The sequence below is a fragment of the Choloepus didactylus genome, chromosome 2, assembly GCF_015220235.1.
Source record: "Choloepus didactylus isolate mChoDid1 chromosome 2, mChoDid1.pri, whole genome shotgun sequence".
Lineage (NCBI taxonomy): Eukaryota > Metazoa > Chordata > Mammalia > Pilosa > Megalonychidae > Choloepus > Choloepus didactylus.
In genome coordinates, this window is record NC_051308.1 from 97,692,003 (window position 1) to 97,715,486 (window position 23,484).

Consider the following 23,484-nt stretch of genomic DNA (forward strand, 5'->3'; position numbering starts at 1 on the left):
CATCATACAGTCAGGAAGTAGAACAAGCCCTAGAGAAAAAAGAAAAGTGCCAAGTTCTTCTCCAACCACAATTATTTTTAATTTATGAAACAGAATTTCCTTATAAATTAAGTAGTTTTTACAGTAGTGACATTTATTATTGATGTGATCTGTTTAATATGACTGTAGTCAGAAAGGAAGATGGACATGTTATATTTCCAGAAATTGAAAAAGTACCATCATTAAGATAAGGAAGAGAAAGATTTGTATCCATCTTTTTGGGACATGTAAGGTGAGAGTGAAGCCTCACAGCTGGAGAATTTATGGATGTTGCTGGAGGAATGGGAGATGCTCTCTAGTAACCGGGTAATCCCTCTTCCTCGAACACTGCTGTTTTGGCCAGAAATTTTCAACCCAGATGGGTAGTCACCTAGTATATTGAAAATACAAGAAAAATATAAAGAGATTTCTCACAGATTCATCCTATTGTAGGCCTCTCACCAGGAAAGCCTTAATCAAAGAAATTAATGACTTAAACTGGCTAAATTAACCAGGAGAGAAATTCTTAAAGGCAAACAAACAGACTGGCTAGACAAGAATGTTTCTTTTTGGTTTTAGGTCAGGACTGATTTAAGCCTGGAAATTTAATTGAAGTTCTTTGGGAAACGTAACTGAAGTTCTTCAGACACTATCTGAAATTTTATGCCCCTGGCTTTTAGGCTTTCCCATCTTCACAAAACACTATAGCTATAAGAAGAACAAGTTTTCTTCTAAATGCCCTGAGCAAAGTCTGAGGAATAAATTGTATTAAACTGATACAGAAAAATGTACACATCCAAGTTGTTTAAACTGCTAATGCTAATAACTCCCCCCCCCCCCCCCCAATTCAACAAACTCCTTATATCCCAAAGCTAGTTTAGAAGCATCTGTTTAAGTACCACACGCTGGGAACTTAATAAGCTCTAGGGCCCTAACCTTCTTGAGAAGCATCCTTATAAAATATAAGATGCTTACCAGTGGGTGTGTTTGATCTTTGTTCCTGATTAGAAGAGTTGAAATAAGAGAATCCTGGACTCTCAACCCTTAGCTTCTGTAAGAAACAAAAAGGTACCCAGAGGGAAAATGTTTATTTCTCATCAATTATTGGAGGAGCTGCTTAACTTTCAAATTACTCTTTAAAAATGCTGGCTAAAACCCAAATATTTTTAAAAAGTTTGAGCAACTTTAAAACTTTCATAGATGGGCAACTTCCAAATTATAAGGAAATTGTCATTTGTTATTTCATAGACCTTTTTATTCTGTTTAAGTATTGCTTCCATTTCTACAGCAGTCTTTTAAAACATTTAAATCACTTCTGCTCCAAGTAATACTCAGAACAGTAGCCTGGTTTAAGTTGGTACTTTCTAATGGGCTGGGGTTAACAACACAATGTAGTATAATGGAAAAACAGGTTTTGGAGTCAGACTGCCTGTGGTTAAACTCCTCTACCATTATGCAACACTCTTGTTAATTAAGCCTTGGTATATCACATCTTCTGTCAACGGGGCATTTACACAAGCAATAACAGCAACAACATTAGCTGTCTAGTCAATGCTTATTAAGTATAAAGCTCTATTCTAAGTTATTGTCACAAATTAACTTTTAATCTTCATAACCCTTGAGGGAGGTACTATTATTTCTACTGAGGAACAAAGATTAAGTAGTTTCCCAAGGATCACAACTATTACATGCTGAGCCGGTATATGAACACATGTAGACAACACATGTAGTCAGGCTCCCGAGCCTGTATTCTTAACTACTATTAATTAAATGAAATAATATACAAACTGCCTGTCCCAAAGGCATTTGATTTTCTATTCATTCACTCTTTCAACTAATGTTTACTTAATGGATATTATGTTTTAAGCAGTAGGGGTGGGGGTGGAAACACACCTGCTAGAATGGCTAGTATTAAAAAAGCAAAAAATAAGTATTTTGGCCATGATGTAGAGAAACTGGAACCCTCAAGCACTGCTGGTGAGAAAAGTAAAATGGTGCAGACACTGTAGAAAGCAGTTTAGTAGTTCCTCAAAGAGTTAAACAATCACCATATGACCTGGCAATTTCACTCCTAGGCATATACCACAAAGAAATGAAAACAGGAACTCAAAAGTATACTTGTATTCCAATGTTTATAGCACCACATTATTAATAGCCAAAAGTTGGAAGCAACCTTTAAGTCCACCAACAGATGAATGGTTAAACAAAATGTGGTATATACATACAGTGGAATATTATTCAATGAGGACTAAAGTTCTGGTAGATGCCACGACATGAATGGACTTAGGAAACCTTGCACTGAGTGAAAGAAGCCAGATATAAGTGAAAGAAGCCAGATATAAAAGGACATACATTGTTTGATTCCACTTACATGAAATACCTAGAATATGTAATTCATAGAGACAGAAAATAGATTAGTGGTTACCAGGGCCTGGGGTAGAAGGGGGAATAGGGTTATTGCTTCACGGATAGAGAATTTCTGCTAGGGATGAGGAAAAAATTTGGTAATGGATGGTGACAAAACACTAAAATTTAATGATGGTTAAAATGGCAAATTTTGTTACAATTTTTTTAAAAAAGAGTAATGAGTATTAAGATACACTAAAAAATAACCCTCATGGAGCACATTCTAGTCAGAAGAGGAAAAAAAACTAAATCAGTAAATTTATTAGACATTCTATGATAAAATATCTTCATAAAACTTGGGCAAGAATGATGGAGAAATTGTGGACTTAAACATGCGTGAGGTAGAGGATATTTTTTTTTTTCCTCCAGGCTAAATGGAAAAGGCAAAGCCCCAAGATTCAAAGGACTGTCAAACAAAAAATAAGAAATGTCAATCCATTATAAAGTGTACAGAACAGAAATAATAAACACATTTTTGTGGTATTAACTTTTCCGACTTTCCTATTGCCTCATTTAAAAAATTTTTTTTACAGCTTTACTGAGGTGTAATTGATGTGGTGGTAACTTTTTAATTCTTCCAATGTTTAAAACCCACAAAGTTCTAATCAATAGTTAGGTGTTAGGGCTATTAACATTAAACCAAATTAAGACAATACAAATTAAAAAAAAATAAATCAGTAAGTAGAGATTATGTTAGATAAGTACTAAGGAGAAAAATAAAGTGGCTGAATTAAATACAATAGTCAGGGAAGCCCTCACTGAGAAGGGGGCATTTGGACAGAGATCTGAGCAAGGTAAGGGACCAAGTTGTGAAGATATCCAGAAGAAGAACATTTCGGGCAAAGGGAAAAGTTGATGCCTGGGGTAGTATGCTTGACTTGTTTTAGAAACAGCAAGGAGGTTCAAGGGGCTTAATGTAGTGGGAAGCAGAGTGGGAGGAGACCAGGGCAGAGAGGCAGTGAAGGACCAAATCATGTACAATCTTGTAGGCCACTGTAAGAGATCTGCTTTTACTTGGAGTAACAAAGGAGTACTTGATCTGATTTAGGTCTTAATAGGATCATACTTGTTGCTATCCTATGAAAAGACTGCAGGGAAGTAAGAGGGAAACAAGGAGACTATCTAAGAGGTTGTTGCAATAATCATGGTGGCCCAAACCAGAGTGACAGCGTTGGAGATTACAGTGAGGAACACTATTGAATTCTGTATATATTTTTTGAAGACAGAATGTGAGGAAAACAAGTAAAGGATGACTCCATGGTTTTGGGCCTAAGGAACTAAAAGACGGAGCTGCCATTTAATGAACTGAGGAAGAACAAGGAAAGAGAAGGGTTTTTTGAGGGAATATCAGGGGTTTGGCTTTGGAAATGGTAATTTTATTCTGCCTATTAGATACCCAAATGAAGATATCAAGTGGTTGGATATGCAAGTTTTATGTTAAATGGGAAAGGTCTGGCTTAGAGGTATAAACTTAGGAGCCATCAGGTATGGATGGTTCATAAAGCTACAAGGCAGATGGGATCACCAGGTGGTAGATGTGAATAGAAAACAGAAAATATCCAAGAGCCCTGAACATTCCAACATTTCAAGGTTGGAGGGACAAGAAGGAAGCAACAAAGAAAAGTGGAAAGTACGGCCAGTGAGGTAGGAGAAAACCAGGAATATATGCCATCCTGGAAGAAAATCAAGAACATGTTTCAAGGAGAAAAGTGTGTTCAGCTAGGTCAAGGATACTGTTATATCAAGTACAAAAAGGCCTTGTAATTAACCATTAGGTTTAATAAAAGAGAGGTCAGTAGTTACCATGACAGAGAAACAGGGTAGCATTTGGAGGGGAATTACATTGTTAAGTGAGGTTTTTTGTGTTTTTTTTTCTTTTAAAAGATGAGACTGTAGAATGCAGGCTGATGAGAATGATTCAGAAGAGAGAGAAACCTGATAATGCAGGAAGGAGAGGGGAATATTACTGGAACTGTCCTTGAATAGTTCAGAGGATGGAATCTAATATAAACAGATAGGTTGGTCTTAGGACTACAGACAATTCATTCATTAAAACAGGAACAAGAACAGAGTATATGGTTACAGATTTCAAGTACATGTGGCTGTAGGAACATGGGAAAAATCTCTCCTGATTGCTTCTATTTTCTCAAAGAAACTAAGGTTAGAGAAGAAGTGATAGAAGGTGAGGGAAGATGAGAAAAAGTGTGAAACAGCTGTCTAGCAGAGGTAGAGATTAACCAGGCTAGAGAAATGGAACCCAAAAACGTCTCCAGACATTGTCAGATGTCCCCTGGGGGACAAAACTGGCCCCAGCAGAGAACACTGGGCAAAGGCAAATAAGAGGGTGTGGTGATTTGAAATTGTATGTACCCCAGAAAATCATGTTCTTAAAGTTAATCCATTCCTGTGGGTGTGGACCCATTTTAAGTAGGATTTTTTGATGAGGCTACTTCAGTTAAGGTGTGGCCCAGAGTAGGTCTTAATCCTTTCACTGGAGTCCTTTATAAGAGAATGAGATTCAGAGAAGAGAAAGCCACAGAAGCAAGAAGCTAAACCACCGAAACCCGGAAGAGAAGTGAGAGATCAGCAGAAGCCACCCTGTACCTTGCCATGTGGCAGAGGACCAAAGAAAGAATCACCTTGATGATGCCTTGATTTGGACATTCTCACGGCCTCAAATTGTAAGCCAATAAATTCCTATTGTCAAAAGCCAACCCATTTCACGGTATCTGCTTTGAGCAGCCTAGGAAACTAAACAGTGGGGGAGAGAAAGCTCTTGCCTAGAGTACATATGGAGAGCTCTAGAGTCCCTCCTGAAAAAAAAAATTACCATACAAGAAAATTGATTTATTGGGGTGTACACTTCTGAATTTTAACACATATATAGATCTGTGTAACTACCACCACAACCATTCTGTTACCTCAAAAACCTCCCTCATGCTATCTCTTTATAGTCACACTCTCCCCTAAACCTGGGCAACCATTGACCACATCGCTGTAGTTTTGCCTTTTAAAGAACGTTATAAAAATGGAACCATAAAAAATACAATCTTTTGAGACTGGCTTCTTTCACTCAGCATAATGAATGTCTTTGAGATTCATTCAAGTGGGTGGTTCTACCAATATAGTCCATTCCATTTCGGGGGGATTCCTTTTCACTGTTTTATTATCAACTATTTTTAAATAATAGTATTTATTTTAGTATATACTATGTTCCAAGGAAGAGTACTTGCCATTTGTATGTATTGCCTCCTTTAATCCTTACAAATAATATACCATATTATTGTTCTTATTTTACAGATAAGAAATCAATATAGAAATTTCAAGTAATTTACATAAAGTCACACAGCCTGCATGTGGCAGAGCCTGACATCTGATTCCTGAGCCCACACTCTCCACTGCTATGCTCTTAGTACTATAGAAAGGCCAACAAATAAACAAGTAGCAAGGAGGGAAGAAAGAGAAGAGAGAAATTAGGTAGTTATTAATCAAATTCTGAATCAGGTCTTAACACATTTTTGGAGTAAATATCTTAAATATTTACATTATCCATATTCACATATTTAATTTTTGGAATAAATATTTGATGTGTTTTGCATAATGACTAATTGCTGATTTAAATTTTCTTAAAATTTTGTTAAATGTAGAAATATATACCAGGAATGAAAAAGAAGTTTATGCAAGATCTAACTGAATTAAGAACTGTTCTAAGTTCCATGAAAGATTTCATGAAAGTTAAGGGAAGGGAGAGAACTAAACAAAGGGTTTTAACCTTTTGCTGTTGTTGGCCAGGACCACAGTGAGTATGACAATCTGAAATCACTAGAGCCCTCAAAAGTCAGCTCCTTACCTGATAACGTCCTGCATCCAATACAACCATTTTGGGTGTCACACTATTGCTGGCCTCATAATCTTGGAGTGGTACATGAGCCTCTGTGAGCTGGATTCCAAAGAGAGTAGCTAGAGAATTACTAATGCAGTACCTTTAAAAGGAAATAAGGAAAACTCATTATCAGAATCCCACCCTCATTCACCCAGCATTCGCACTTTAAAAATTTCTAACATAAAGAAAATATCTGAGAGATACTGTTGTAAATTGAATAAAAAAGACATTTAGAGAATCTGAGAAGAGACGGGAATAGCAATACATACCAATAAAATACTTCAATACTGGTAGCAGTACTCTATTAGATAAAATTTCAGGTTTATTTTAAGGGGATGGGAATGGGGGTAAAGAACACCAGGATTCTCATGTTCAAGGCAGGGACAGGGCAGCACAGAAATAACACTACAATCATAAGCACTTATCTGTCCTCAGACCCAAAATCATCTGCTGTGTAAAGGGATTACCAGAGAACCCAGAGATTTATGGGGCTCCAGGTGCTTTCACTGCAAAGTAAGAAAAGGGTCTATATTTTTGAGCACTCTTATAAGAAGTGCTGTTCTTAATAACAGGGAATTGTACTCTCTTACAGGAGTCCTAAAAGGAAAAGTTTTCAATAAATACTTCTGAAGGCTCACCCAAATTGCTCAGGTGTTAACCATACCAGACAAGTAGTGACACTTGTCATTGAGTATAAGAATAAAAAGTAACACGAAGCAAAAAGTAACCTTTGTTTTAAAAGAGAATTGTAAAAATACAGATGAACATTCATCCCAACTGCCAAAGTGCAGCAAGGAAAATGGCACAGAATTCAATCCAGAAAAATCATTATAAAGAAACTTTTTTCCCTGACTTACGCAATCTTCTTACAAACAGCTAAAGCACAGAAGAGAATATCATTTTCTTCATGCCACTTGCACCTGAACAAAACAAAAAAAAAACAAAACAAAAAAAAAAAACTTTAGTACACTGATCTAACTGAAGTAGCACTGCTTAAGGGTTTTTATATGGCTAGACATTGGACTTGTCTAGTTGAAATCATTTAAGAAAAATGAACACTATTATTCAAAGATTAAGGTTTCTAATGTAAAACACAAAAATAAATTTTTTGAAACAAAGATTCCTTATGTGTCAGATCCTCAGATGCAAATTCAGGATGTCATGTGATCTGACATTTTACCCCGAAGTAAAATGAGTGTTGTAGATGGATATTAGTGACTATGGATTAACAATGCACTCATTCCTAAACTATTTACTAAGTTCACGCTTTTTGCCAGGCATTGTTCTAGGCACTACGGCTACAGTACTGAATGGAAGACAAAAATTCTTGTCCAAACAAAACTTACATTCTAGTGGGGAAGACAAACCAAAGAAGATATGTAAGTATACACAGTGTTTGTTAGTAAGTTCTAAAGGGAAAATAAAGAAGAAAAAAGATATAACATGTTGGGGGAGAGTGACATTTTACGAAAGATGACCAGGAAAGACATGGCTAGGAAGGTGAAGTTTGTATGGAGGCCTCAAGGAAATAAGTTGTATGATTCAACGCAAGGTTACTACTGCAACATGTTTGCATGACAAGAACCACTATAAACTTGTATCTTTCCAGTGAGTAGTACTTAGAGTATTTAGACTCAGAACAGCACTATTTTGTGTAATATAAAGCTTGCCTGAACTTAGCAAGAATCTTCCTTTAAAATTCCAAACATGCTTAAACAGTAAGTGTAAAAAGTCAATATTCGCATTTAGTCACAAACTAAGTGGGAGATTAAATAGAAGATTAAGAATTTCACAATCCTTTCCAAAAAAAAAATGACGCAATAAAGGTTTTCATAAAATTCTAACTCTACAATGAAGCCAGAAGTTAAAACTAAATCTAAGTGCTCAGACAACTTCAGAATCAAGAAATGTTTAGTTTTTAGTTAGTTTTGTTCCTTGCCCAGACCTTGAACTCCAAAACTACCTACCTACCTCATATACACATTTTCCACTGGCGATCAGATTTAAAATGGAAAGCAACTGACAAGCAATATATTCCAGGATTATAACAAATAAGTCACATGTATATATGTGTATCTATATTTTACACACAAGTCACATGTATTTATGTGTATATATATTTTACACACACGATTCTAGGGGAAAAGCCTCAAAATCTATAGTTACATTATTAAAAAGGACATTGTTTTAATCCATTTTTACTCATTCTTCTTTATCCTCTTCTCCCCAAATCATCCTACCAATCCCCCTAAAAATATGAATGTGTTTTGTAGTAAAGGTTTGTTCATTCTACAAATCTGTCAAAACCCAGAACTGCTTTGTACACTTTGTTAGCGATTAATATTCACTTGCAGTCTCAATTCTAGCTCCAACTTTAACTCATCACAAACTTATTTATGTCTTTAAGTTCACATCCAACTTTCAAAGCTCCAACACTATATCTCACTAACTCAAATGATGTGTCGTATAAAGGTCTTTACACTCTTCTTTTCCTCTATCTCAGAAGGTCACAAGGATCTCCTTTTGTCCTATTTCAGGGTTAAGATGGATTCTTCCTTCTTTTCAGCAATAATCCCTGCCTTACGAACCACTGTCATCCTACAAATACATATACTCTATTGTCTAGTAAAACTGACTCACTGGTTTTCCTTAAAAAGTCTCTGTGCTTTTGTTCCACTGAGCCACACTGTTCAGGCCATTTTCTTCTTAGACAGGTCTATTTTTTTTTTTATTAAATTCAGTTTTATTGAAATACATTCAAACACCATACAATCATTCATGATATACAATCCACTGTCCACAGTATGATAACATAGTTATGCGTTCATCACCACAATCTATCTCTGAACATTTTCCTTACATCAGAAAGAACCAGAACAAGAATAAAAAATAAAAGTGAAAAAAGAACACCCAAATCATCCCCCCATCCTACCCCATTTGTCCTTTAGTTCTTATCCCCATTCCTCTACTCATCCATACACTAGATAAAGGGGGTGTGATCCACAAGGTCTTCACAATCACACTGTCACCCCTTGTAATCTACATTATTATATAATTGTCTTCAGGAGTCCAGACTGCTGGGTTGGAGTTTGGTAGTTTCAGGTATTTACTTCTAGCTATTCCAATACATTAAAGCCTAAGAGGTGTTATCCATACAGTGCATAAGAATGTCCACCAGAGTGACCTCTCGACTCCATTTGGAATCTCTCAGCCACTGAAACTATTTCGTCTCATTTCGCCTCCCCCTTTTGGTCAAGAAGATACTCTCAGTCCCACGATGCCGGGTCCACATTCATCCCCGGGAGTCACACTCTGCGTTGCCAGGGAGATTTACACCCCTGGGAGTCGGGTCCCACGTAGGGGGGAGGGCAGCGAGTTCACCTGTCGAGATGGCTCAGTTAGAGAGAGAGAGGGCCACATCTGAGCAACAAAGAGGTACTCAGGGGGAGACTCTTAGGCACCATTACATACAACTTTAGACTCTCCTTTGTGGTAATGAGCTTCATAAGGGCAAGTCCCATGCTCGAGGGCTCAGCACATCAAACCACCAGTCCCAATGTTTGTGACAACATCAACACCAGTCCAGGTGAGGATGTCCAACACATCCACACCTTCCCCCAGATCCTCGGGGCTGGGGAGGGGGAGGCTGTAAATATATTTATATCTGCCCAAATTACTCTAGGATGTGTCACTATTTCACTCCAGCCTATACTAACCTACCGTATGTCACTTCCTATTCAAAGTTCCATGCAATTGTGGTGTTTGAACAAATCGACTGTAGAGTTGTACCGTTTAGAAAATTCAGATCCTGTACCAAATAGATATCTATTCCCTTGGTCTCATATGAAAGTTGAAGTTTTAAAACACAATCAGTTTCAAAGAAAGGTCTATTCTTTAACCCTAATCTCTGCTCAGAGAAATTCTATCTATCTTTCCAGAAGAATCAAATAATATATTTACCGTATAAAGCATTTCATGTTTTTAACTCTTACAACGGAATGACTTCTTTTCTCATCTGATCTTCTATAATCCTCTGAAACTCTCAAGTTATCAGAAATTGCCATATATAACTGTAGTGTCTTCACATACTTAATTGCTCTTATCAGATACTAGACAGTGAGGACAAGGATGAATGTGTCACTCTTTCCTTATATTTCCCACCAAATCTGTCTAGTACATTTTACATAAGAGCTGCACAATACTTTGTTGACTATCAAAAGCTCATTAAATTGGACTAAGAAAAATTATTATAAAGTAATATCAAATATAAAACTGCATCTCTTAATATTACTATTGCTGGGGCTTCTGGTTCAAGATGGTGAACTGAATGCATGCATAAATTTATTTCCTCTTGCTCCCACAACCCTATCAAAATGACAGTCAAAGAATAAAAATGGTAGATGTCCACTAAAAAGAAGAAAATAGGAGAAGCTCTCTTTGCCAGTTTGAATGTATTATGGCCCCAAAAATGCCATTATCTTTGATGCAATCTTGTGTGGGCAGACATATTAGTGTTGATTAGATTGTAATTCTTTGAGTGTTTCCATGGAGATGTGACCCCGTTCATTCAGCATTGGCCTTGAGTAGTTCACTGGAGCCCTATAAAAGCTCATTCAGAAGGAGCAAGCTCGCTACAGCCAAGAGGGACACTTTGAAGAACGCACAGGAGCTGAGAGAGGACCTTCAGCTTACAGAGACATTTTGGAGACGGCCTTTGAAAGCAGACTTTTACTCTGGAGAAGCTAAGAGAGGACAAATGCCTCAAGAGCAACTAAGAGTGATATGTTTGAGGAGCTGAAGCCTAGGGAGGAACATCCTGGGAGAAAGCCATTTTGAAACCAGAACTCTGAAGAGACACCAGCCACGTGCCTTCCCAGCTAACAGAGGTTTTCCGGACACCACTGGCTATCCTTCAGTGAAGGTACCCAATTGCTGATGTGTTACCCTGGACACTTTATGGCCTTAAGACTGTAACTTTGTAAACAAATAAGCCCCCGTTACAAACACCAGTCCATTTCTGGCATTTTGCAAAATAGCAGCATTAGCAAACCAGAACAGTCTCCATGGAAGAGTTTAACAAATTTGTGGAAAACATGAAGTAAATAGAGGATGGTAACTAAGGAAGCTGAAAAGAGGAAGTCACAGCTTTCAGTACTCACAGAACAGGCTGCAGCAGAAGAGGGAGAAGATGTGGCTATCAGAAATCTGAGAGTTTCTGAACTCGTGGACATGCCCCTACCCAGAGGGCAGGAGTATGAGATGAAGCTGAACTACTTCTGCACAAAGAATAGTCAACTTTCCTGTTCCTGAGCAAAGAAGTTGTTCTGGGAGAACTAGGCAGCAAGAGTGGATGCTGGCACACTATAGCAAAGTCCTCCAATATTCTAGCATTTAGGATTCTGCCTCTAGCATAACAGCCAGCTCCCTTGTCTGCTTTCCCATGCAAGGACTAATCAGTTGATAATCTCCATTGACCAAATATAGCACTTAATTGGCTTTGCAGCCCCATTCTGAAATACGAACATATAACCATGGGTCATTAGACATTCAAGGAAACCTGCAAATTGAGAAGGACCAAGAAAAGAAGACCAAGTTGAACAAAGTAACGTAACCCACAACCCAGAAGAATGAGATAAGCCAGGAACAAAAGCAAACTAATAACTCTTCCCCACCAAAAAGTACTTCAGGGAGATTTGCAAAAATTAGTGTTTCCATGACTAGTTTGTCTTCTCATCTCTTCAACCCTCATCAACACTGATGGTCACTATGCTGATTTGTTTAACATGAGCAATTATGGACTGAGAGGTACTGGGACTTCAGAGTAAGCTTCTGCCCGAGCTTTAAAATATCAGAGCTTGTTAGGGCTCTGTGCTATGTACTTTTCTTTTTCTGATGTCTGCCTAAGTGATCTTATCTACAAGCTGTAAGATTCAACAAGGCAGAGGATTTCTCATCATTCTATCTTCAGTGCCGAGAACTGTGTGCCTGGCACATAGGGAAATAATGCCAGCATTACCCAAACCTCTCCTCTCCACTGAGCTCTTGACCAGGACAAGCTGTGTCCTTGTTATCACCAGCTCTGATGCCTAACCAGTGCCTCAGACCATTCTTTCTTTTCTTCTCCTTCTACTTAGTTGTACACACCAAAAACCCGGGCATTGCCTTTGGCTTCTTCCTTATACTCTCTCTTCCTGTATCCAGTCCATCAGCAAGGTCTACTGGTTTTTAACAATTTGAAATTCATCTATTCCTTTCCATCTTAACTGTTACCACCCTAGTCCAAACCATTTTTTGCTTGGACTACAGAAATTATCTAATAATGACAGAGTCATAACTTTTTTTCTTGCTACATTCCATTTCCTTCATTAAAAATTCAGAGATCTTTTAGAAACCTAAATCTAATTCCTTTCAATAGCTAACAAGGCCCTTTGTTTCTGGTCCCTGCTTATTTCTTCAAACTCCTTCAAACTCCACTCTCCCCTTTGCTCACTATCCCCCAGCTGTACTGACTGTCTAATGATTTCCTGTAAACAATAAGTTTCACAGCAAGTTCTTTAATCTCTCCATCCAGAAGTTTTTGCATGGTTGCATCCTTCTCTTGCTTCAGATCTCAGCTTTGTTACCTCCATTAAAAAAAAAAAAAAAAAAAAGCCTCCTTGACCATTCTATTTAAGGTAGCCTATCTTTCTCCATTTTATTCTCCACCAGACTATCCTGATTTCCCTTTCAGCACTTATCACAAGCTAAAATGAACATTTTTTATTTTCTGTACATCTTTCTTTCCCACCTACATGTCAACTTCATGCAAACAGGGACCATATTCATCTTGTTTGCCACTGTACCTTCAGTACAGTGCCTAGTACAGTGCCTGACACAGAGAAGATGCTTAATAAATATTTGTTAATAAAGGTGGCTATATTTCAGTCATCAGGTCATAGACAGTGAATTAATTCAAAGAATTATAAAAAGAGGCAAAGAGATTGGGGATCTATAAAGTTATTCTCTAGCCTCCAAAATAAGATGCTGGCTATTCACCTGCTTACTGAATATTCTAATATTTACTCTGAATAACTGTACTCAATTTCATCAATATAAATTCTACTTATTTCTCACAGAGAAAGAGACAACACTTACGAAAAATTTATTGCAAACTTTAAGGTCTTTTAAATAAGCATTTAAGAATAAGAAATGTGTTTGAAATGAGTTCCGTCTGCTACATTAAGAGATTCTAACAATAGTTTCTACAATCCGTTACTACCCAAATTCCTTCGTGATATACTATATATCGGAATCTTATTACATTAAGAAGGTCAGCAGAAGATCCATCCTGTCCAAAGCAATTATTAAAGTCCCTAGAGTACTAAAAAAGTTTTATGCTTAACAAAATCCCATGGCACACACCTTGAAGAATGTCTTATACCAAAAAGCTATTCTGTTTTTGTTGCAGCTTGTACTTACTGTATTTCTTCAATTCTAAAACAAAATTTTTTTCCACATTTTAACTGAAGTTGTAATATACTTTATAACTTAAGCATTCTACAATTGCTATGGACAGTTTGAAAACAGTTGTCATTGCCTGACCATGTACAAATTTGATTATTCTAGATGATGAGACTACTGCAATCCCTCAATATTTTTAATCAACAATCATTTAAAGATTATTTGAGGGAGTATTAGTTTATGAAGTCTCTGAAACTTTCTCTTGATACCTTATGCTAACATCAAAAAGAACCATCATTAATGCTTGCAAAAAAGGTGTCAGTGGCGTGGAAGAAAATCCAAGAGGAATTTTCATTTAAAATGTTCTATCACCATTATAAATTATAATGTATTAATGTATAAACAGACATTGAATGACACTCAGTGTGAGGTTTCAGAAATACATTAGCCAGTAAATGAGGTAATAGTGGCTGAATAAATCTAAATATCCTAACATCATCCATAAACTTTACAAAGTAACAAGAACAAAATTATCCAAACCAAACTCTATACTTTCAGCATAACTAAAAGAGGGAGAACACTATAAAACTCAATTGCCTGTAAGTAGAAAAATGTAAACCTTAATTTTGAATGGAAGAATTTCTCAAGCTGCTTCCCTTAGACATCAAACTAAGAAAAAACTCCAGAAATAGGACCAAATTCTATAAATTGAAAGGGATCACTGAGTACTTGGGAAAACTGACCTGCAAATAAAAAGCTCAAAGAAATATTCCAGTAAAATAATTAAATTTTAGATATGAGCCTAAGCCTTTATATATGGCTTTATATGGAGAGTAAAATCAGAAAAAACTGGGGAAGAGAGAAAAAGAAAATGGAGGATAAAAGATTTAATTAAAATCATCCCTACAATGACCAAGTCCACTCTAGGTGTCTAAATATTGAAAGAGTACTGGTAAACCAGAGAACTAACTACAGAAAAGGGACCTAAGAGTGCCTGCGGGACTCAAGGAGGCAGTCTTGAAAGCAATGTTTCTGGCCAGGAAAGGGTAAGAAGATGGAAAGAGCCATTTGGAAACTGCATGGAGAGGGAAAAAAAGAATAACAAAGCAGGAGAGGGGGAAATTAGGATCCTGTAGGAAAAAAATAACACAAAAGAAATGGAAGGACCGACAACCAGCCCTCTGAAACCATCCAATTAAAGATACTTCACTACACTAGCAGAAAGAACTTTTGAACTAAGAATCTCATAAACCTCCTCAAATTACCACCCCTGTCAAAGAAATGCAAAGGGAAATGAATGTTCATCTATAGAAAGCTACAAGAAAACTGAAAGCGAGAATCAAAACACTTCAGCTGATAATGTAACTGCCCCCCTCAGAAAGAAAACATGAAGAAAAAAACATAAAATTCCATATTGAATTAAAATATCCTCAAATGAGAATGGGAAGATATGAACACACACCCTGAATAGGAAATTTTTAAACTCAGAAATGGACAAAAAATAGGATGAACTTAAACAAGAGTCGACTAAACTCAGGAAAGAAACAGAAGGCGAAAATTATATCACAACAGAACTACAATACAAGGCTTCCAAAGAAGAGATTCAAATGAAAAGTTAATGGAAACTGAAGAAAGCAGAAAATAATCATGAGAATAAAAAGATTAAAGAAAGAAGTAAAAAGGGTCAAAGAAAGTAACAGAAATGAAAAACAGATAAGATCAAACATACTGTTCCCGTTTGCTAATGCTGCCTGTTATGCAAAATACCAGAAATGGATTGGCTTTTATAAAGGGGGTTTATTTGGTTACAAAGTTACAGTCTTAAGGCCATAAAAGTGTCCAAGCTACGGCATCAACAAGCGTATCTTCACCGAAGGAAGGCCAATGGCATCCGGAAAACCTCTGTTAGCTGGGAAGGCACGTGGCTGGTGTCTGCTAATCCCAGGTTGTGTTCCAGCTCCCCTCTCAGCTCCTGTACATTCTTCAAAGTGTCCCTCTTGGCTGTAGCACCTCCTTCTATCTGTGAACACTTTTATATGGCTCCAGTGATTTAATTCAGACTCACCCTGAATGGGTGGGGTAACACCTCCATGGAAATCATCCAATCAAAGGTCTTGCCCCCAGCTGATGGAGTCACATCTCCATGGAAACAATCAATAGGTTCCAACCTAATCAACATTGTATCCATGAACCCTTTTTCATCAATCTACTAGATCAGGGATCAACAAAATTTTTTTTTGTAAAGGTTCAGAGAGTAACTATTTTATTTTAGGCTTTGCAGTCACTGCAGGAACCACTTTGCCACTGCAGTGTGAAAGCAGCCACAGACAATATGTTAACAAATGAATGTGGTTGTGTTCCAATAAAATTTTATTTAAAAAGACAGCTGGATTTGGCCCAGAGGCCATAGTTTGCTGACCCCTGTACTAGTTTAACAAATTTCATATAACCAAGAGATGACTGAGGAAATATAAGTAAAAGGACAGTGAGCATTTAGAATATTCAACTGAAGATCAAAGGCTAAAATAAAGTATTAAGATGAAGAAATAATAAATGTTATAAGTTCTGACAAAGCAGAAGCAAACAACTAAATATTAGGAAGAGAGGGGAAAAAAAAGAAAAAGTAGATTAACTTTACTGATAGTTGTATAGGCAATAGGTGGGAGGCACAAGACACCACTAGAAAACTGACAAATCATAGATACATATTACTGGCCAATGATGAAGCAGAAGGGGTCAGATTTATCCTTCCACCGTAAACATCTGGACACCTGGATCAAAATGAAAAACTGTTTTCAGACTGTGGAAAACAGGCAAATGGTGATACTTGTCAGAAAGGGATCAAATAACGTATGCCCTGAAATTTTCCCTGATTTTTGTCTAGAGGTACATACTGGAGTGTGTTGCAGGGTGGGAGGGCAAGTCGGAGGATCCCAAGCAGAGCACAGTGGTTTCAGTGAGTTGAAGAGAAAAAGATCTGTTTGGGGAGGTCAAGATGGCTAGAAGTTGCAGGGACGAGTTCTGGAACATAGACTGGAGCTACACAGAAAGAGCTTCACAAATTTGTTTAAGGGTTCCCCTGAGTCTTTTCTGAATACACAGCAAAGAATTATTTCCTGGGCAAAGAACGACGGGGAAGCTGTAAGCTAAATAATTCCCAGAACTCACACTGGGGAGGACAATGTGCAAACTCCAACCAACCAGAATGGAGAGTCCTTGATGACCACCTGGGACATTCAGTAGCAACTCCAGAAGGGTAAAAAGTCTGAGTAGTAGAGCTAAACAAGCTATAGAACAAGTAAAGACTACACTAAAGCTGCTCTCACAAAGTTTAAAAACAAGATACAAAAGGAACAATCTAATCCTCAAGTAATTTAATTCGCTCACAGAGCAAATCCCAATATGCTCAATGAAGACAAAAGAATCCACAACCTCAACAATGGAACATCCACAAAGTTCAGCATCCAGTAAAAAAAAAAATGACATGTCAAGAAGCAAGAAAATATGACTCATCACCAGAAGAAAAGCAGTCAATAGAAAAAGACCCAGAAATGACAGAGATGATGAAATTAGAAGAGTAACTATTATAAATATTCTCAATATGTCCAAGATTTTAAAGAAAAACATAAAAATAATGAGAAAAGAAATGGAAGATACAAAAAATAACCAAGTGAGACACCTAGAGATGAAAAGTACAGTATCTGAAATGAAAAATCCACTGTTTAGAACCAAGAGGACCATCTAGAGATGAAAAGTACAGTAAATGAAAAAATTCACTGCACAGAACTAGCTGATTAGACACTTCAGAAATAACATCAGTGAATCTGAAGAAATCACAAAATAAAATACACAAATGGTAACAGAGAAATTAAAAAAGACAAAACGATGGAGAACTCAGTGGCAAGAGGGACATTTAAGCAGTCTAACGTGTAGTTGGAGGCCTACAAAGTGTGTGTGCAGGGGGAGAATGGTAAAATATATGTGAAGTAATCATGGCTGAAATTGTTACAAATTTGATTTTAAAAAATAGCTAAAGCTAGAGATCCAAGAAGCTCAATAAATACCAAACAGGATAAAGAGCAAAAAAACAAAAACAACACAAGGCACATCATAACCAAACTACTGAAAGAGAAAATCTTGAAGAAGCCAGAGAAAAAAAGGATACATTATAACATATATATAAAAAAAGGTAAGAATTATTACTAATTTCTCATCAGAAACCTTGCAAGCCAGAGGGCAATGGAACACCATGTTTAAACTTCTGAAAGAGATTGTGGGAAGATGGTGGAGTAAGAAGAGTTCCAGGACTCAGTTCTTCCACCAGAATGACTATTAAACAGGCAGGAACTGTCTGAAACAACTATTCTGAAACTGTAGAAGCCAGAAGAATACTGGGAAGAGCATCCAGGGAAGAGCAGGAGGAAGAGGCTGGTAAATTATGGTAAAGAAGGGTAACTGCTCGCTCCACAAGGCAGCCATGGGGTCCAGTTCCTGGCTAGCTCGCTGGTGACAGAAAGGGACATAAAAATTATCAAGATCAGGGGTGGGCACAGTCAATCCACCATAATGACTTTTGATCAGAGCCTTTGGATCACTGGGGGCCCAGCTCTGAGGGAAGCCACTGTTTGAACCCACTCAGTCAAAAGGTGGTAGGGGAGGAGACTTAAAGATACTATGTTTCCTCAGGGCTTCAAGGGACAGTTAGAGAGCTGCATTTTCTGGGCAGGCCAAAAAAACTCAGCTTTGGAGAGCCATGGAAGAAGAGAGCCATGGCACCCTCCCTGATCCCCTTCCCAGGACACTCTGGAGCCAGTCTGTACCCCCTTTGTGGGTCCCTGGCCTGATTTCAGCTGGTAAAGACTGACTTGGGAAAATCCTCTCCAGTGTGCTCCTCCTCACAGAATCTGCCCTCCAGGCAAAACCTGTTTGAGACAGGGAAAGGAGTGTAAGAAACTATAGAGGTGGACAGCCTGGGGCAAAGGCTTGCAGGCTTCAACACCTGGGAGAGGCAGGTCTGTCCCCTAGGAAATAGAGGGGACAACCAAACTCCTGTAAACAGGGGAACTCCAAAACAACTAAAAAGCAAAAGCCCAGGACAAGACACAGGCCTAGAAAGAAAGGAAAACCCTACACACTGCATTCGACTTGGGCAGGCCAACTGGACAGGAGGGCTGAAGCTTAAGAAAATCTGTCTTATCACCAGCTGTTACAAAACCAGGATACAGTCATCCGAGGGAATAAATCCCAGAGTTAAAATTTTAAAATATTAAATCGTACACTGTGCAACAAGAGTACAAGACAAAGAAACAGGAAATGATGGCCCATCCAAAGGAAGAGGATAAAAATCCAGAACACATCACAAAGAAGAGAATGTGGGCATACTGGAAAACTCCTTTAAAAGATGAACTTAAAAATGCTCAAGGAGACAAAGGAAAATATAAAGAACTAAAGGATATCAGGAAAACAATGAATGAACAATATGAGAACCTCAGTAAAGAGAGAAATTTTAAAAAGGAACTAAGCAGAACTATAGGAGGGGAAGACCACAATAACTGAAATGAAAAATGCCCAGGAGGGTTTCAAGGGCAGACTGGAGCTGGTAGAAGAATTAGTGAACTCAAACACAAGACACTTGAAATGGCTCAGGCTGAGAAGCAGAAAGAAAAAAAGAATTACAAAAAGCCAAAGTAGCCTAAGACACCCCTGGGACACCATCAAGCATACCAATATATGCCTTACAGGAGTCCCAAGAAGGTGAAGAAAAGGGCAGAAACATTATTTAAAAAATGACAGATATGCACATCCAAGAAACCCAAAGAACACTGAACAGGATCAACATGAAGGAAACACACCCCATCATATATTGATCACACTTGAATGCAAAGGACACGGAGAGAGTTCAGAAAGCTCCAAGAGAAAAGCAACATGTCCTCTAAAAGGGAGTCCCTATTAGCTTGAGTGCCTATTTCTCATCAGAAACCATGGAGGGGAGAGGGCAGTGAAGTGCTTTCATAAAAAGGCCCACATGCATGATTTAAAGGGCCAAATACCATATAAACAACCAGACAGCTTAACGGGACGGCTACCATCTAAAGGGGGCAAGCATAATATAGAAGGAACAGGCAAGCTTTAAAGGAACAGTCTTCCAAACACAAAGCTTTTAGGGGAGAGAGAAAAGTAAAAAGAAAGGAAGCAGAACCTTTGTCAACTGAGTGATAAAGGAGAAAAGAAGGAGAACTTGGGGTCCCGAAAGATAAAGGAACCACAAAATTTAAGGTCTCACAACTCTTCCACCAATGAAATAAACAACAAACCTTACTAAAGTACACAGACCTAGCCTGATAGACAACGGTGGCAACTCCTATAAAAAACACCCCAGTGTCATAAAAATGACCAAGTGGAAAGAAAAATCCATGCAGACTACTGCAGAAAATTAGGATAAGAAATTTCACAAATCAACTGAGGAAAATATACCCCCTCTGCTGCCCAACTAAAAAATCATGATGCAGAAGAAAAAACTAAGTCTATACTCCAAAAAGAAGCAAATAAATTAAACATTTGAGGATATGAAAAACCACCTTGATCAGAAATTCAGAATAAAACCAGAAATGGACAAAAAAAAAATTCTTAAAAAGTTTATTGAAATCAGGAAAGATATGGGAGTAAAAGACAAAACTATTGCAGAAGTGTAGACTAAATTACAAGGTTCCCAAAGGAGAATAGACTCAAATAAAAATTTAATAAGGGGCATAAAGAAAGGAGGAGAAACAAACAAGAGAATGAAAATGACAAAGCAGTAAACAGGATCAGAGTAAAATAAATGGAAATAGAAGAAAGGTAAAGAAGGAAAAATATTTGTTTTACTGGAGTCACTGAAGCAGAAAAATCAAACAATGGAGTAGAGGTAGTATCTAAAACTATATTCTAAGAAAATGTTCCAAAAATAAAAAAGTCCTGAATATAAACATTAAAGGGGTTTGCTTAACCCAGAACAAACAACTCTGAGATAGATATATTCTAGTAAAACTATCAGGTTTCAAAGAAAAAGATAAAATCCTCAAGGTCTCTAGGCAAAAAAATCAAATAACTTAGAAAAGCAGAAACATTAGGTTAGCAGAGTTTCAAAATCAATACTAAAAAAATAGAGCTATAATGTAGCAGCATTGAAAAAAGTGTGAACCAAGGATTTCATAACCAGCCAAGCTGTGTGCTCCAAGTATCAAGACAATAAAAAAAGTTTTCAACTTAGGGAATTCTGTATCCATCAGACATTCTTGAGGACTTGAACAGAGGATGAGCTTCATCCAACAAAATGATGACTGGGAGAACTTCAGCACAAGGACTGATGACTAGCCATTTTAAAGTATACAAACGTACACAGAAAGCTAAAGCAAAGATGCAGGATGAAGGTGGAAGACTAATGCACAAAATGTTATATATTATGACAAAGTACAAAGAGTGTAGCTTAAAAAAATGGGTGAAAAGGGAATGGAAAAGAAGAAAAAAGTCTCATTGTTATATAGGCAATAGATGGGTGTTAAAGAATACTTAATACTGAAAACAGATAAACCAGATAGTAAAAGATTAAATAAGAACACAAGGGACTTAAAAAACAAGAGCATTAAAAAAAGATATAAATACAAAGTAACCACTAGAACAAAGACACTAACCTTACTAAATAACCTTCAACATTTTCAAATACAACAGCAAATTATACACATGTTATAGAGAAAAATGTAATATAAAATGCACATAATTATGAAACATTATGATACGACTTGAAACCAAGCATATCATTATGATAATAAATAGGCTCAACCAACCAATGAAGGAGAAACACTTTTCAATTTGGCTCACAAAACAAAACCCAAATAATGCTGTTTACAAGAGACACATCCAAATAAAGTGATTCAGAAGGGCTAAAAATAAAGAGTTGGACAGAAGTATTAAGAGTAAATGGAAATAAAATGAGAGCAGAGGTAGATCCTGATATCAAAGTGGAATTCAAATCTAAAAGTATTAAATGTGACAAAGAAGGACACTTTTTAAAGTTAAAAGCCACCATCTACAATGAAGGAACCATTTATGAATACTTATGTGTCAAATACAAGATTTAAACTCTAAGCAGATGTGATGTGACACAGAAACACCTTAATCAGGAGATTTTAATACACCATTCAATATAAGACAGATCAAGTGGACAAAATATAACTAAAGAGACATGATCTAAACAGTCAATTTAGATCTTACAGACATATATCTTGTCATAACTACCAATTTTTGTGTGTGCTGCCATGGCATCCATCTCACTTTTGCTAAGCTACTTGACTCAACAATGACCTTTGGCCTAGTCAATAAACAGTTTTCCACCCCTGGGGCCTTGACTGCCCCGAGGTCAAACCCAAATCTGTGGCTACAATCCACACCACCCACATGCTTCACCCAGAACCCACAGCTGGCCTCAAATAATAAACTGTCCCCACTGTCCTTGTACCCTGAGTCCCTTTCTCTTTTTTGCTCGTTTACTTTAAATTATTCAAATTGGCTAATATCCATAGGTCCCATTGGCTCCATGCAGTTGGTATAGGGACAGGAGATGGGTAACTCCCACCCTGGTGCTAGAGCTGCTGGGGCAAGGAGCATGTGGACATTAAGAGGCCTGGTTCCGCAGTAGCTGGGACACTACCTAGGAACCACTGTTTTGGTGGACTGTGCACTGTGAAACCATACATACACAGAGACACATATATGTATATACACACATGTACAGATACATACACACACACACACACACACACGCATATACAATAGCAAGAGGGGCACCCCCTCCACAGGGAGTATAACATGGCACCTGCCGACAATGGTGTTGCTGGGGCCTGTGGTCCCTTTTTGGCTGTTGCTGTTTCTGTTATCACTCATCTCCTGACATGGGTTACTGTGGCTAGTCGCTGGAGTAAGGGTGACCAAAGAGTTATGGGCAAGACAAAGAGGCTGAGCTTGGGTTGCCAGCTCCCTCCTACAACTCCAGGGGATACCTCAAAATTACAAAAACAAAATGTAAAACACCCATGCAATGTGCTCTAGTCCTAGGAAGTGCTGCTACCTATCAGCGTATCAAGACCCTAGTACTGTGCTCTTGCAGGCTAAGGAATCTCCTTAATGGTCCTGCCACCACCACGCTAGTGGAAACAGACCCCAAATCTGATGAAGTTGATTGGGACACCCTAGAGAGAGAGGAGGTTGTCTAGGAGTCCGGTAGGAGGTGGCTGCCTATAAGTCAGGTCAGTTGGAGCCACAGATCTTCCCCTGTCACCACACTTAAGGTCAAGCAGGGCCCCAAAGGGAGTCTTAATTGGAAACTGAAACTTGAAATTTTACTTGGAGATTCAAACCAAAGCTCCTATTTCTAACATAATCTAATTAATAAAAAATATACACAGGAGCATGGGCAATTGCTTTGCTGTTAATAGACTTGACCAACACATTCCAGTAACTAAAGAATCCTAATCTCTGCCACCAAGATCTTAAACTGTCTCAAAACAAAACAAAACACAAAACACAAAACAAAACAAAAGCTCACTAAATACTGATACTCTACAGCTGACCCCCAAACCAATTAAGGGGCAATACTGAAGAGAGACACTGAGAGGACCTAACCACACTCACACAAAACAGTTATGGAAACAAGTTTGGGCAATAGCACCCCAGAAAATACAAGGGCCAAACTCTGTCAAATT

The 23,484-nt window shown here is 37.7% G+C and overlaps 1 protein-coding gene across 2 annotated transcripts in view; it reads right to left on the reverse strand.

The window, feature by feature from the left end:
- Nucleotides 1-221: 221 nt before the first annotated feature.
- The window catches only part of MAEL (maelstrom spermatogenic transposon silencer), a 42,454-nt gene continuing 19,191 nt past the window's right edge, over nucleotides 222-23,484 (reverse strand). For both annotated transcript variants that reach the window (XM_037813152.1, XM_037813145.1), the window contains 4 exons: nucleotides 7,165-7,227; nucleotides 6,275-6,407; nucleotides 994-1,069; nucleotides 222-409 (listed from right to left, as the gene is read on the reverse strand). In XM_037813152.1, the coding sequence (XP_037669080.1) occupies nucleotides 222-409; nucleotides 994-1,069; nucleotides 6,275-6,407; nucleotides 7,165-7,227 (460 nt within the window). The remainder of the gene's footprint in view (nucleotides 410-993; nucleotides 1,070-6,274; nucleotides 6,408-7,164; nucleotides 7,228-23,484) is intronic.